Source organism: Euleptes europaea, chromosome 17 (assembly GCF_029931775.1).
Source record: "Euleptes europaea isolate rEulEur1 chromosome 17, rEulEur1.hap1, whole genome shotgun sequence".
Lineage (NCBI taxonomy): Eukaryota > Metazoa > Chordata > Lepidosauria > Squamata > Sphaerodactylidae > Euleptes > Euleptes europaea.
Genome location: NC_079328.1, coordinates 13,553,750 through 13,570,843, shown reverse-complemented (window position 1 = coordinate 13,570,843; position 17,094 = coordinate 13,553,750). Strand labels below are relative to the sequence as shown.

Here is a 17,094-nt window from a genome sequence, read left to right as displayed (position 1 = left end):
AGACCCAGAGCAGACTGGCTGCCCCTCTTCAGAAGGGTGACTGGAGTTTTGGCTTGGATTTGCCGCTCTCAGGATGCCCCCCCAAAACACACACACACACACAGGATTGCACCGGCAGGAGGGAGACCCAGAGCAGACTGGCTGCCCCTCTTCAGAAGAGTGACGGGAGTTTTGGCTTGGATTTGCAGGAGGGAGATCTGTCCTGCCTTGGAGGGAGGCTGTCCCCCAGGCTTGAAACTCTCCCAGCCATGGGCGGGGACAACTGGTCCAAACCCAGGAACATTTTTCATGGAGCAAAAAAAACAAAAAAAAAAAAAACGCATAGCAACCACAAAGAACGGACCAACACAGGTTTGAGAAGACGTGGAGTTGACATGGTTTTTCTGCTAAAACTCGAAGCATTCATGAAAAATCAAAAATTTGCAGCGGGGCAAAACAAAGGTGAAACCGTGCCAAACCTCCGTGAAAAATGACCTATGTTAGAGTTCCAGGTTCGCCCCAGAACTGAGGTCATGCTGTCAACATGATGGTGCCCCCCCTATGCCCCCATGCCTAGTTTTCTGCCACCTGACAACTGTACCCTTGGGGCTTTATCTGTGTGTCATTTTCACTTTCCTTATAGCATTTTCCACATTAAATTTACACTATTTTTAATTTTATGTTTGTATCAGTTGGATATAATATCAATGGCATAAAAATGTCAAATGCCTGCATTCTGACTGTGAACACCAAGAATGAAAATGGACAAGGTGAAAAGGATTAAAAAGATAGTATACAAAAGAAAAAGAGCATACCCACACATCCCTAAATGTTAATAAATAAATATATACTGGCCTGATTAACTGGATTGTTCTTATTGAGATTATTATTTAATTACTAAATAATTGTATTATTCAAGAAGGATATCACACAAGACAGACATGACCTACCTTGGGCATACTCTTTTTTCTTCACACCCAGTTTACTATTTTGTTTAATATCATTAAACAATCTTTCAATCTAGCCCCTTATAAGCTGCCAAAATTAAACCATATAGCATCAACCACCCTTTCATTTTCACTCTTACCAGAAGCATCACAAGGCAAGATCAAAGTTCTGAATTCCATATTTTCTCCTAATTCAAGTGGCCCTATGTTACATATACACACATACACCTCCCAAATATATTTTGAATTAGATTGAACAATCTTGAAATATTATTTTTGTAAACATTTTGTTCCTAAAACAACTCCAATTAAAAAGCAAAGCTCTGAGGAAACCTTAAGTATCCTTCAGTAAAGTTGAGACAATGATAACTGCCAAATTTAGTCAGGGTCACTAGCAGCCTATTCCTGAGCCTTGCGGCAGCTGGGGACAACATAGCCGAGGCACTGCCACGGCACTTACAAAGAGGTTCCCTGACCACCACTAGGTCTAAAAAAGCCTTTTTTAAAGGATAACAAAGAAAATGGGGCTTTCCCCCTGTAGAAAACAGCAATACTTTGCTGGAGGGGGGTTACTGGGCTGCAGGGGCTTTGGAATCTGACTACTATTCCATGATAAAAAGGCACATACGCTGGCGGCGGGGTGATGCCGCCTCCAGTGAACTTTCCCACCTCAGGAATGCACTGTAGGAAGCTAAGAAGTTAAAATATATTAGCTGTCTGTAGGGAGAACTCCTTTACTTATGACAATACAAGTGGCCATTTCCAATCACAGTTGAAATGTCTACAGTGTAAATGAGGTACTGCTCAAAATAAACTTACCGTAACAGATTTATCCATCTCACAATTAAGGCTATTTCCCTCATTGGCTGTCAAAAGTGCCTCAGATTGATTCTGAAAAGAAATGTTCTCTGCTGTTTGAACACTGGTTGTTGGAAAGGCATATTCCTGTATCCGGGATTCAGATGATAAGCAAAGCTGATAAGAATAAGGCAATGTCCCCTCTTCATAGTTGGGTGGAAATATGATACCGTTGTTTGAATGGGGGATGGGACCAAAGCACTGTAGGAATTTTGGATTCCCTGATTTTCGAAGCTTCATCAGAATGGCCAGAATCACCGTCAAGAGGAACAAGAATGAGATCAAAGCCAAGGCCAGCACCAGGTAGAACTGCAGATCAGACTGATAATCAGGGCTGCTGGACTGGTTTTTCATTTCTGGAAGGGCCTCCTGGAAGTTCTCAGCAAACACCAGGTTCAGCGTCACAGTAGCAGATAGTGATGGGTGCCCATTATCCTTCACCAAGACAATTAGTCTCTGCTTCACAGCATCTCTTTCCAAAAAAGTTCGGGATGTCCTGATCTCACCCGTATGGTGTCCAATTGTGAAGAGCCCTGGCTCAGTGGCCTGAAGCAGGTGGTAGGAGAGCCAGGCATTGTGTCCAGAGTCAGCATCCACTGCTACCACCTTGGTCACCAGATAGTCTGCCTCAGCTGAACGAGGTATCATCTCAAACAAGGCTGAGCCTTCCATCCCTTTGGAAGGGTAGAGAATCTGAGGGCTGTTGTCATTCTGGTCCAGAATAAACACTTTCACCATGACACTGCTGCTGAGAGGAGGAGTCCCTCCATCTTGGGCCTCCACTTGAAGCTGGAACTCCCTGAATTGTTCATAGTCAAAGGAGCGCTGTGCATAAATAATTCCTGTCTCAGAATTAATGGAGACATAAGAGGAGAGAGGCAGGTCCTCAATGTTGCTCTTGAGGATAGAGTAAATGATTCGGGCATTGCGATCCAGATCCTGGTCAGAGGCTTTGACCCTGAAAATGGAGGCTCCAGAGGGGTTGTTTTCTGGCACATAGGCAGTATAGGATGGCTTTTCAAAGGCTGGGGGGTTATCGTTGATATCAGAGATCAGCACTGAAATGGTTTTGAGTGTAGAAAGAGGAGGATTGCCTTTGTCTGTGGCTGTGATTGTAATACTATACTCGGGAGTATTTTCCCTGTCAAGGGTACCATCTGTAAGCAACTTATAGTAGTTATTGGATGTTGAGACAATTTGAAATGGCAAATTACTTAGTACATGACAAACTATGTTTCCATTTTCTCCTGAATCTCTGTCCTTTACGTTGATAAGAGCTACCAGAGTCCCAGATGCAGAATCTTCACGTATTGGACTGGATGACGAGACAAGAACGATTTCAGGGGCATTGTCATTCTCATCTAATATCGTTATTTCAACATTGCAGTGAGCCACTAACCCACCCCCATCCTTTGCTTCAACTGTTATGGTGTATTTATCTTTCCCCTCAAAATCCAGGTTTTCCATAACAGTAATTGTCCCATTTTGTGGACCTAGCAAAAACATTTTGCGAGCACTTTCAGCAATGTTGCTAAAACTATAGATTAACTGGGCATTGGAACCTTCATCTCTGTCAGTGGCTTTCACTTGTACCACTGAAGATCCTTTGGGGGCATTTTCCGTCAAACTGACCTTGTACACTTCTTGTGCAAAAACAGGGGGGTTGTCATTGGCATCAATGACAGTAACCCATATTTTGGCTGTCCCTGTTCTGGCGGGCTTCCCTCCATCCACAGCCAGAAGGGTTAAATGGAAACTGCTTTCACTTTCCCGATCCAACTGTTTACTCAGTACCAATTCTGCATATTTATTCCCATCTTCTCTCTCTCTAGTTTCCAGTGTGAAATATTGATTGGGCATGAGCTGGTAATTCTGGAGAGAATTCATTCCAACATCTGGATCTTCAGCATGCCCGAGAACAAACTTGGCACCTGACAAAGTTGATTCACTTGGTTCTAGCCTGATATCCTCATTTAAGAAATGTGGTGTGTTATCATTAATGTCCTTCACTGTTACAGTTACATGGAAAATATTCATGGGATTTTCAACCATGACTTCAAAATTAATAAGGCAAAATATAGTTTCCCCACAGATTCCCTCTCTATCTATCCTATCATTTACATACAGTTTTCCATTTTCTGTACTGATAGAGAAATATTGCTTTTTATCTAGAGAAAGGACATGCAGATTGCGGCTTGCTATTTCTCCAGGACTAAGTCCTAAATCTTTGGCTAGATTCCCTACAATGGACCCTTTCTCCATTTCCTCAGGAATTGAATACTGAATCTGCTCTGAGGCAGCCTTGCAGAACAAAGACAATAATAAGAGGAACAATAACCTTACTGATCCAGTGTTCTCTTTGTGTTTGCCATTCATCATTCTTGCTGAGTTTATTTTTTCTTCTTCTTGCATATCTCGATCAGCTGAGGTGTTTCAAAATCCCATCACAATACAAGATCCACAGTAAGAAAGCATAAACAATGTCACTTGATTCTCCTGACTTTATGTAGGTTGTAATATTTTCCTTTTCCCAAAGCTTGCATGTCTCTGTTGTGTTCTGTTTTCCTCTTCTGCAGTCCGAGAATGAGCAGCTAGAAGCATCATTCAGTGGATTCCCAGCTCCTACATGAAAGTTTATTGGCCAACAGCGACACTCTGAGTGTCAGTCATAGAACTGCAAGGAATGCTTTTTATCTCTATCTGAAGCTGTATGTAGAGAAGAACAAACTGCTTTCATGTATGGAATATCTATATTATCCTATGCGTTTGTTCAGATTCTACTGTAACACAATTTTGTTAAAAATAAGAAAAGACCACAAAAAACAATGTTTTTCTACCACCTATCTGATGAACAGGAGCTCACAAGACAAATACAAGGGATTTCCAGCATGAAACAAGGGTTGGAGGCAATGTAATGCAACTTCTGTATCCAATTTTCCCTGAGTACCATAGAGTATTATTCATGATGTCACTGAGACATACTGCTAGAAATAAACAACTAAATATCTAAGGAAATTAATAACTTTTCTTTGTGCCCTCCCAGAGTCCATCACTTAGTGCATATGCAAAACTCTAAAGATGCCATGGGTATTACTATGCAAGTCAGCAGCTCCTTCCTGACATATCTCAATTCAGTTTTTGCCTCTTGAACAAATGCATGAAGCTGCCTTCTATGGAGTCAGACCATTCATCTATCAAGATCAGTCTTGTCTACTCTGACTGGAAGCAGCTCTCCAGGGTCTCAGGTAGAAGTCCTTCATATCACTGATTATCTCATCTTTTTAACTTGAGATGTCAGGGTTTGAACTCAGGATTGTCTGAATGCCAAGCAGATGCTCTACTACTCAGCCTTAGCTTATCTCAAAATTTATTGTTCCTAAGGGCCAAGGCTCAAAAGAGTGGTGAGTCATTGTGAGTCAGTAGAGAAGCTTCTGATATTTTACTAGTTCTTTTTCTTTGGAGTCCATTCTTCAGAAACTATAATGGACTCTTCCGACTCACATGTTCTATTCCGGAGTGGGTTGGATCCAAGGTGTCCTCTACTCAAAGAAGAACAGTTTTACACTTTGTTCTAAAGTGGTGCATAAAAAAGTGAAACTCAATCCAAAGATTTTCTTCAGCTTTCATAAGAGCTTGCACAAGCAGAGACATAAACATTTCCAATCGGACCTAGCTATTATAGCACTGGGTGGAACCCTTGTGCAAGTATTTGTGGCACAGTAATACCAAATGTTTTTCTTCCACTCATACTTCTTTAGATCAAGTACCTTATTTGTTTTTAGGGAAATTACAGGTTTTTCTACCCCAACTGTACATTAAACACTTGACTGTGCCCCGATATAGGAGGCTTTTATGCTTGGTAGGTTGAATTCTATACCATCTCAAGTAATGAATGGTCATTATAAGAAGGTGCTGTATTCAGAGAGGCTATGTTTACATGCTACTGGGAAAACTGATATACTGGAACACTGTTTACTGGAATGTCCCTTTTCTCAAATGTGAAATATTTGTAGATTATTCCATCTCTAGATGGGATGGTAGGTGCATCAGTGGGAGAAAAAATTGGGGAGACTTATGACTGTGTGGATTTGGAGGTTACTTTGGCTGTTGTAGAATTTTTTCATATGTTATAGCAAGTAGAAAATGATTTCAAGATTATTGTTTAGCCTGGTATAAGCAGAATCTAATGCGGCACTATTAAAAACTTACAGGTTAAATGAATGGAATCATTTAAGTTAAGTGTTAAAGTTTTTCTACCTGACATTCCAAGAGTGAGGAAAATTGACCTGCAGACGTAAGACTAAAAACTTGAACTTAAAGTAGGTATCTACTGGAAGGCGATCTACCCATGCATGTGAAGAGGTTTATTGCTTGTCTAAACATTACTGTAACTGAAATACAACAAGCAATTCCATTATAAAATAAAACAGCATTAAAAGTCATAAACTGAAAAAAACCACCTTTAAATATTCATATGTTGATTAAATAATTTCCTCTGGTTTACTTTTTACAAAACATTTCTATTAGACAAAAACAGAATAGAAATAAATATACTAGATGTCATTTTAAAATGTGATGTAGAATTCTATTGGACCAAACTAAATTGCAATAAATATACCAGATTGCAATAAATATACCAGATGTCACTAAAACATAGGGCCAGGTTTACATAAAGACATGAATGATCAGTAACAGGCTACTACTTCTTGAAATGCCACAAGCATGATAAAGCCCTTTTCAAAACCTCCTGTAAGACCACTATGACATACTAAGGCACTACTAGAGTTACAAATAGATACATTGCAGATGCATAAAAATGGCGACAGGGGTACAGGTCAGATGGATGGGCATCTCTATTTAAATGAGTGCAGGTAGAAGGACTGAAAAGGACTTTGGTATCAGACGTAAGCCACCATCATTAAAGGGTGATAACAATATTGGACTTGATGGATCAATGGGCCTTTTTTGGTGTGACAGCTCCCTATCTACACACATCTTCTTATTAATTACTATTTTCATGAAAAGAGTCATCAACAGTGAGCATCACACACTAAAAGGGAAGCCTGAGGTTTATCACCTAAGTTACAATATGATTTTACTACAGCCACTAAATGTATACACGCATGAGGAACACAATAATAACACATGCATGAAATTGGAGGGCATCCAAAGCATCCTTAATAAGCTTTGGGATGCCTTAGTTTTTGCTGCAGGCTACTGAGGCCAAACCTCCAAGGCCAAAGCAACTAAAGAAAAGGCTAGAACAAGCCCTGTGTCAGTTAACTGGGAGAGTTTTGAATGAGACATATTTAAAAAGTTCACATTTTTTCGTCATAGGGTTAACTGAGCAAGTATAAAAGAGAATCTAATATCTCATTCCAACAAAGATATGCATATAAATCAAGGGCACAATCCTAACCTTCTGTTTAGGGCTGGGTATTGTAAGTATATACCTACACCCCTCTTCCACTTGGAAGACCCATGGAAGAAGGTCCCTAGGATTGATGAAGTCTCCACTAACCTGTACTTCAGGTTGAAGTCCAAAAAGTAGGGTGGATGGACCAAGAAGAGGATGGCTGAACTGGCACATGTGGGTGCAGGGGAGGGGTTGTGGCTCAGTGGTAGAGCATCTGCTTGGTATGCAGAAGGTTCCAGGTTCTATCCCCAGCATCTTTAGTTAAAGGGACTAGGTAAGTAGGTGATGTGAAAAACCTCTACCTGAATCCTTGGAGAGCCACTGCCACTCTGAGTAGACAATACTGACTTTGATGGACCAAGGGCCTGATTCAGTATAAGGCAGCTTCATGTCTTCATGGTAACAAGACCTGGTCCTATTTGGTCTCTTCCTATGTCCCTGCAGCCCCTTAGTATATTCTTAAAAGTATGCAATCAGACAAGAACAATACTCAGCTTCCATGCATAGCCATAATGGGGAATATCACAGCCCTGCCAGTATTGACATTTCACCACACTTCATTTTCCAGGCTTTTGATAGATGACATTCTACATTGATACCAAATGTCTAGATGAGTAATCCCTATCCCCAGGAGTAATCCAATTTAAATATGTGTAACTACATTTACTCAACATTGGTCCCTATGTTATTTTCTCCATTGTTGATCTCAGATTGTAAGCACTGTGAGGGCAGGGACCTGACTATTCCTGCTTATGAAATTCTATAGAAAGCCTGTATGCTAATAGTGCTACAATAAATAACAAAAATGGTGACTACCATGCTGCTACCATTCTGCCAAAAGTAGCCTTGCAGTGTACCATTCCTGTCCAATGATATGTGTTGATGGACTCGACCCTTCATATCTGAATGTCATGGATAAAGAAACACAGAAGGTAAAGAGCTCATTGGAAAAGCCAATAACGCGAGAAGGAAAGTGGAGAAAAAGCTGGCAAATTGGTGTCCTACACCACAAGCAAACAGCAAGAAAGGAAGTCCAAATATCTTACTTAAGATTATTGGTGTAATTAGCAAAGGAGGATCTCAAGGTCCTCTTCTGAGGAATTGAGCTCTAGACATATCTGGCGCATCCAAGCCTTACCATAGAATGTAGATTGTATGTGACCACTCAAGACACCCCATTATTTCAGCAGACTGGTGCTAGATTGTTAGTACTGCAACATTTTTTTGCGTATAAAATAAAGGAGATATAGTATTTGACAACTAGGAGATAGCAATATTAATCTGAGAAAATGCATATTGTAATTCTTATGAAAATGAACACAAAAAGTAGATAATCTAATTGATCTATAAGATGTAGATCAATTGAAATACGTGCTCAAAATGCTTTTTTATAGCTTCTTTTGAAATGCTGCAGTACATATCCAATTTCCCATATTTTATTTAACAGATATTTTTTAATTAAAAAGCGCCTTCCAAAACACAGAATCTGATAACAATGTGAGATATGTTGATGAGGATATACTACAGAGCACAAAGGCAACAAGAAAGCTGGAAAACTTTGGGAAGTAGTATGTGTGTTTTCTAGTGTAAAACAACCACCAAGGCCCCCCCCCAAATATTCATTAGTTTCCAGATTGATAGACAGCACAGTAAAACAAATAAAGCAGCTGCATCACCACCATAATAAACCATAAAATAATAATATATACCTTGTCAGTATTCTCCAGCTCAGAATTTAAACTGTTTTCTCCATTAGCAAGGATAGGAATACCAGCTGTATTGTTGCAAAGAACATTGTCTGCAATCTGAATATTGGGGGTCAGAAAAGTGAACTCATTCTTCCTGGATTCTGAGGACAGACACAGCTGGTAGGAATAAGGCAAAGTCCCATCTTCAAAGTTTGGGGGGAAGATGGCACCAGCCTTTGAATGGGGAACAGGAGCAAAGCACTCGAGAAATTTGGGGTTCCCTGATTTTCGAAGCTTCATCAGAATGGCCAGAATCACTGTCAAGAGGAACAAGAATGACATCAAAGCCAAGGCCAGCACCAGGTAGAACTGCAGATCAGATTGATAATCAGGGATGCTAGACTGGTTTTTCATTTCTGGAAGAGCTTCCTGGAAGTTTTCAGCAAACACCAGGTTCACCGTCACAGTGGCTGAGAGACACGGCTGCCCATTATCCTTCACCAAAATGACCAGTTTCTGTTTTGCAGCATCTTTCTCCACAAAGGCTCTTGATGTCCTGATCTCACCAGTGTGAGAACCAACAGTGAAGAATCCCGGTTCAGTGGCTTGAATGACATGGTAAGAAAGCCAGGCGTTGTGTCCAGAATCAGCATCCACGGCCACCACCTTTGTTACCAGATATCCTGCTTCAGCCGAGCGAAGTATCATCTCAAACAAGGCTGAGCCCTTGGCTTCTTGAGAAGGGGACAGGATCTGGGGGCTGTTGTCATTCCGATCCAGAATGAACACCCTCACAGTGATATTGCTGCTGAAAGGGGGAGAACCACCATCTTGGGCCTTCACTTGAAGCTGGAACTCTCGGAACTGTTCATAGTCAAAGGACCTCTGGGCATACAGAGCTCCAGTCTCAGAGTTAATGGAGATATACGAAGAGATGGGGAGCTCTTTGATGTTGCTGTGGAGGATGGAATATGTGATTCGTGAGTTATGGTCCATGTCTGGGTCCAAGGCTTTGACAGTGAAAATGGAAACGCCAGAAGGATTGTTTTCTGGCACATAGATGGTGTAGGAAGATTTCTCAAAAGAAGGGGCATTGTCATTGATATCTGAAATAAGTAGTGAGATGGTTTTCTGTGTGGAGAGTGGAGGTGTCCCTTCGTCAGTGGCTACGATAGTAATATTATATTCAGAATGTTTTTCTCGGTCTAAAGGACTGTCTGTCTGCAGTTTATAGTAATTATTAGAAGAGGGAATAATCTTGAAGGGTAAATGCTTTTGTAAGCTGCATGTAACCTTTCCATTGTCCCCTGTATCCTTGTCTTTTACATTGATCAAGGCAATTAATGTTCCAGAAAGGGAATCTTCAGGGACTGGGCTAAACAGGGATATGATGGACACCTCTGGGGAATTGTCATTCTCATCCAGAACTGTTATTTCAATGTTGCAGTGGGTGACTAATCCTCCTCCATCTTTTGCAGCTGCTGTCATAGTAAATTCTCTGGTTTCTTCAAAATCCAATGGCCCTTTTAGAGTTATTGTGCCATTGATTGGATCCAGGCTGAATTTCTCCTGTCCATTCATTGGTATGTTGCTGAAATGGTATGTGATCTGGGCATTTGTTCCTTCATCATTGTCAGAGGCCACAATTTGGAGCACAAATGCACCAACAGGTACATTTTCCCTCAAAGTTGCCTTGTAAAGTTCTTGAGGGAAGACGGGGAAATTGTCATTAGTGTCACTGACATTAATCAGTATCTGTGCGGTACCAGTTTTTTGTGATTCTCCACCATCTATGGCAAAAAGAGTCAACTGGAAAGACTGTTCCCTTTCACGATCCAATGGTTTCTGCAGTACTAAATCTGCAAATTTCTTCCCATCTTTACTCTCTCTAACTTCTACAGTGAAATATTGGTTGGGGTTGATCTGATATTTCTGGAGAGAATTCATACCAATGTCAGGATCTTCTGCTTTCCCAAGAACATATCTTACACCTAGGGCACTGGATTCACTGATTTCCAACTTTATGTTTTCATTTGAAAAATATGGTGCATTATCATTAATGTCTTCAATCACTACAGTTATATGGAAAATGTTCAGGGGGTTTTCAACCACTGCCTCAAAATTAACAAGGCAAAGCGTAGTTGTATCACAAATCCCTTCCCTGTCTATTCTGTCATTTACATAGAGTTTTCCATTCTTTGCACTGATAGTGAAATATTGCATATCATCCACAGACACAGCATGTAGATTGCGCTGCGCTAGTTCTCTGGCACTCAGACCCAAATCCTGGGCGAGATTCCCCACAAGAGAACCCTTTGGCATCTCTTCCGGAATGGAATACTGAATCTGTTCTGAGGCTGCCCAGCTGCAGAAAGACAACAAAGACAGAAGCAGTACTTGCCTTCCGAGTGCCCGGCCATTCCCTTTGTGCTCTCTGTCCATCTGGATCCCAGACTATTTAGCTGTCTCTCTTTTTTTCTCCAATCAGATCCAATCCTCTTCAAGGTGCAGGAAATCTTAGGAAGAATAAACTGTCTTTCTTCTTAATGTGTACAAGCCACAAGACTTTTTTTCTTGGCTTAGAAATGCTGCTCTGCCTTTGTGTTGCAGTTATCCGGTCTGCATAAGACAGATGAAGCAATATGAGCTGCAGGAAACATCAATGGCTCTCATTCCTCCATCTAGCTGTGATATTGGTCAACAGCGACACTCTGAGGCTCACAAAAAGAACTGCAACGGACGCCTTTTCATTTGTGTTAAAACAGAAATCTGACCAGAAGAGAATTATAGTTTGGTAGATGCTGAAGGACTATATTCCGGAAGAAATATCCCCCTGTATTTGGCCCTGAGTGGAATAGCTGGGAATATTTTCCTTTTTTAAAAAGAGAACCTGTTTAGGATTGCACTGTTAGTCCCAGATAATCAACTGTGAAGGCAGAAGTACATGTGAACCAGAAGCACATGTCTGCCACCAAAAATGGCAACCCATGCCAAATTCTCCCCACATCTTAATCTGCAATGCAACTGAAAGTCACCACACGTGTTTTTCCACACCATTGACTGCCACTGAAGTTGGCAAATGCAGATTTCAGTCTGAGTAACCACTTCCTCATTACCTGACCAAAATTTTAAATAGAAAAGGCACTATCATTTCCTATGTCAATATAGGATGGGTACAGTTTAGACTTATGTTCTACATTGCTTTTTTATTTCCCTTAAATTTTCAAATCATCCAGAATTCACTAGGTTTCCTTAGGCAAGTCATTTTCTTGAAACTTAGATCTTCATTTGCAATACGCGAAGCTTCCACAGTGGGGCCACTGGTATGACTCTGTAAAAAGTAGGAAATCGATTGAATTTCACTGCCTTATTGTTCTGCCTCAAAAATCCCTGCGTTGTTTTCACTTTTTCCTTATGTGAATCAAAGCCCCTAGGTAGGCCTGCCAGGTCTCTGCTATGGTGGAAGAACTCCTGGAGGCAACCTTTGACCCCCACTGCTGCTTGATGGCATGGGGGAAAAGAAGCTGAAAATCACAGTTGGCACAACACTCTAGGATTCACCAGAAACTCTAGGGTAGAGTTGCAGATTTGCCCCAGAAATTACATCATGCTGTTAACACAATGGTGAACTCTACGCCCCAGTCTCCCGCCAGCTGGCAACCCTGCCCCTGGGGCTTTATTTTTGTGTCACAATCTCTATCCTCATAGCACTTTTCCACATCAAATTTACATCATTTTAATGTCATGTTTGCGTCAGTTGGATATCAATGGCATATCAGTAGCATAAAAATGTCAAACCCCCACACTTAGATTGAGAACACCACGAATGAAAACAGACAAAATGAAAAGGCTCATAATGATAGCATACAAAAGAAAAGGGCATACCCATGCATCCTTAAATGTTAAAATATAGATATAGGTATAGATACACACGGACTGGAGTGATTTACTGGACTGGTTTAACAGAGATTAGTATTACCATTACTAGTAGCAATTGTATTATTCAAGAAGAATAAAACAAAGCAAACATGACCTACGGTGGGCATACTCTCTGATTAAAAAGCATTACCCTAAGGTATTCAAACCTTAAGCTTCCTTTAGTAAGGCTGAGGCAATGAAAAAATCAAAATCTAGTCAGGATCACTACGAAACTAAGAAATTAAAATATACTAGCGTCTGTAGGGAGACCTCATTTACTTATGACAATACAAGTGGCCATTTACAATCACAGTCAAAATGTCTGCTCAAAATAAACTTACCGTATCAGATTTATCCATCTCACAATTAAGGCTATTTCCCTCATTGGCTGTCAAAAGTGCCTCAGATTGATTCTGAAAAGAAATGTTCTCTGCTGTTTGAACACTGGTTGTGGGAAAGGCGTATTCCTGTATCCGGGATTCAGATGATAAGCAAAGCTGATAAGAATAAGGCAATGTCCCCTCTTCATAGTTGGGTGGAAATATGATACCGTTGTTTGAATGGGGGACAGGACCAAAGCATTGTAGGAACTTGGGATTCCCTGATCGTCGAAGTTTCATCAGAATGGCCAGAATCACCGTCAAGAGGAACAAGAATGAGATCAAAGCCAAGGCCAGTACCAGGTAGAACTGCAGATCAGACTGATAATCAGGACTGCTGAACTGGTTTTTCATTTCTGGAAGGGCCTCCTGGAAGTTCTCAGCAAATACCAGGTTCAGTGTCACTGTAGCAGATAGCGATGGGTGTCCATTATCCTTCACTAAGACGACCATCCTCTGCTTCACAGCATCTCTTTCAAAAAAAGTTCGGGATGTCCTTATCTCACCGGTGTGGTGTCCAATTGTGAAGAGCCCTGGCTCAGTGGCCTGAAGCACATGGTAGGAGAGCCAGGCATTGTGTCCAGAGTCAGCATCCACTGCTACCACCTTGGTTACCAGATAATCTGCTTCGGCTGAACGAGGAATCATCTCAAACATGGCTGAGCCTTCCATTCCTTTGAAAGGGTAGAGAATCTGAGGGCTATTATCATTCTGGTCCACAATAAACACTTTCACTGTGACATTGCTGCTGAGAGGAGGAGACCCTCCATCTTGGGCCTTTACTTGAAGTTGGAACTCCCGGAATTGTTCATAGTCAAAAGATCGCTGCGCATAAACAATTCCTGTCTCAGAATTAATGGAGACATAAGAGGAGAGAGGCAGATCCTCAATGTTGCTCTTTTGGATGCAATAAATGATTCGTGCATTGCGATCCAGATCTCGGTCAGTGGCTTTGACCCTGAAAATGGATGTTCCAGAGGGGTTGTTTTCTGGAACATAGACAGAATAGGAGGACTTTTCAAAGGCTGGAGGGTTATCGTTGATATCAGAGATCTGCAATGAAATGGTTTTGAGTGTAGAAAGAGGAGGATTGCCTTTGTCTGTTGCTGTGATTGTGATATTATACTCTGGAGTATTTTCCCTGTCAAGTGTGCCATCTGTAAGCAACTTATAGTAGTTATTGGATGTTGAGACAATTTGAAATGGCAAATTACTCAGAACATGACAAACGATATTTCCATTTTCTCCCGAATCTCTGTCCTTTACGTTGATAAGAGCTACCAGAGTCCCAGACGCAGAATCTTCACCTATTGGGCTAGATAATGAGACAAGAATGATTTCTGGGGAATTGTCATTTTCATCTAATATCTTTATTTCAACATTGCAGTGAGCCACTAACCCACCACCATCTTTTGCTTCTACTGCTATAGAATATTTCTCTGCTTCCTCATAGTCCAGTGTCTCCATAACTGTGATTGTCCCGTCGTGTGGATCCAAATGGAATTTCTGGTGAGCACTTTTATCAATAGTACTAAAACTATAGATGATCTGGGCATTAGAAACGTCATCTCTGTCAGTGGCTTTTACCTGTACCACTGAAGATCCTTTGGGGGTACTTTCTTTCAAGCTGACCTTGTATACTTTTTGAGTGAACACAGGTGGGTTGTCATTGGCATCAATTACATTTATCAAAATTTTGACTGTCCCAGTTTTGGCAGGCTTCCCTCCATCCACAGCCAGGAGAGTTAAATGGAAACTGCTTTCACTTTCCCGATCCAACTGTTTATTCAGCACAAGTTCAGCATATTTACTTCCATCTTCTCCCTCTCTAACTTCTAGAACAAAATAGTGATTTTGGCTGAGCTGGTAATTCTGGAGAGAATTCATCCCAATATCAGGATCTGCAGCTTTCCCAAGAAGAAATGTGGCACCAGGAATGGATGATTCACTTGCCTCTAACTTGATATCACCATTTAAGAAGTGTGGTGCATTATCATTAATGTCCTGAATCTCCACATTTATATGGAAAATATTCATAGGATTTTCAATCATAACTTCAAAACTGATATGGCAGAGTGCATTTCCCCCACACATTTCTTCTCTGTCAATCCTGTTGTTTATATGCAGATTTCCATTTTTTGCATCGATAGCAAAATATTGCTTTTTATCAAGAGCAAGGACATGCAGATTGCGATTTGCTAGTTCCCCATTTTTCAGTCCAAAATCTTTGGCAAGATTCCCCACAACGGAACCCTTCTCCATTTCCTCTGGAATGGAATACTGAACCTGCTCTGAGGCAGTCTTGCTAATTAAAGACAATAATAAGAGGAGACGTACTTGCCTTCTTGCTGTCCTGCTGGAATCCTTGTGCCTGCTGTCCATCTGACTTAGTGAGAAATGAGCTTTGTCCCTTTTTTGCATACTCCAATGAACTGAAGATTTTCAATCTCTCTTCAGAATATAGAAATCCACTATAAGGATGTACAAACCTTGATACTGGTTCTTGCCTAGTCTGTCTAATGTGCAGGAGCTACCTCTTCTCGGCAAAAGCGTTTGAATATGTCTTTGTTCTGCTATGTTCCCGGATCTGCAGTCTGGGAAGGATCAGCCAGTGTGATTTCTACTTTGGTCAACAGCGGCACCTTGAGTCTCAGAAGGAGAACTTCAACTGTTCTCTTTCCTTCCAAGTAAAAAAACATGGAAAGTCTGTGTACTTCTTTCATGCTTACCTGACATCCATTTCAGGAAGAGTATGCCACACATTTTTCTGATTTCATTAATACCATAGCTGTATATGTAATTTTTCGTGCATGTTTTGTTGACAGGAAAAGCATCAACTCAACTTTGTTTACTATTAGCAATAGAGAACGAGCAACAACACATTTCTGTCCTGTTCTACCCAGTGTTTCTGAGGAACTGATGCCAGAGATCTCCAATGTTTGCAACTTTTTGTAGTAAATTAATGCAGTGTCTCTACATACTTCTATGGTAATTTCATACATTGCACAGCAGCTTTGAAACTAAGGTTACATTCACTGATAAGTTCACCTCTGAAAATACAATATGTGCCAATGGGTTTGGGGGCCACATATGTCATCTGAGGCCTACACATAAAAATCTGTGCACTGAATGAGTGCTTGATAACCCTAGTGGAAATCAGGATAACCCTTAGGGAAAGCCTAAGGCAACATATTTTAAGGAAATTGCTGGTGTCAGTAAAACAGCATAGGTCTGTTATAAAGTAAGCAGTGTACAACTCTTTTCTTGACCTGCAGTGAAAAATCATCCCAGAAGAAAATGTTAAGATACTGACCCAACAAAAGTTTGCCAAGTTCACACAAGTCCAAATTCTAAACACTGGGATGCTAGATTACTGTGGAAAACTGAAAGTACTTCTGAAGTCATTATACATTACTATTACTACACATTCTACACTCTGAGGAAAGTATGTGGAACAGCTCTCCTATGACTGTACTATCTCTAAATACAGGTGGGCAAATCTTGCATCTAAGTGTCACCCAAAATTATTTTTAAAATGTCCTGCATGTAGAATACAAATGTCTGAGGGAGGACTGTATGCTAGAACACTTTTCATGAGGGAAGGAGACTGTTTAAATATGCAATCCTGTCCCTGCTATCTGCAATGGTACAGTTAACATCCATGTCCACTTTTCTTAATAAGTAGGTTACCCTTAAGGCATATGACAATATGATGGCATTTCTTAAGATGAAAATCTGGTAGTAAAATATAGGGTTATAGCTCAAATGGGTGATAAAGCTAATACTTTGCAAGTTGGATCCAACATATCTGTTCCACTAGTGGTGGCTCCTTTCCCTAACCTGGATGGCCCAGGCTAACCTGATCTCATCAGATCTCAGAAGCTAAGCTGGGTCAGCCCTGGTTAGTA

The 17,094-nt window shown here is 40.8% G+C and overlaps 1 protein-coding gene across 8 annotated transcripts in view; it reads right to left on the bottom strand.

Annotated features, from left to right (window-relative positions):
• The window catches only part of LOC130488791 (protocadherin gamma-A12-like), a 358,724-nt gene that overhangs the window by 197,430 nt on the left and 144,200 nt on the right, over positions 1 to 17,094 (bottom strand). The window contains exon 1 of one of the 8 annotated variants that reach the window (XM_056862440.1): positions 8,910 to 11,330. The exons of 6 other annotated variants lie outside the window; for them this stretch is intronic. In XM_056862440.1, coding sequence (XP_056718418.1) covers positions 8,910 to 11,330 — 2,421 coding nt within the window. Of the gene's footprint in view, positions 1 to 1,745; positions 4,161 to 8,909; positions 11,331 to 17,094 lie in introns of those variants that run through there. One more of the 8 variants, XM_056862444.1, reaches the window with a different exon arrangement.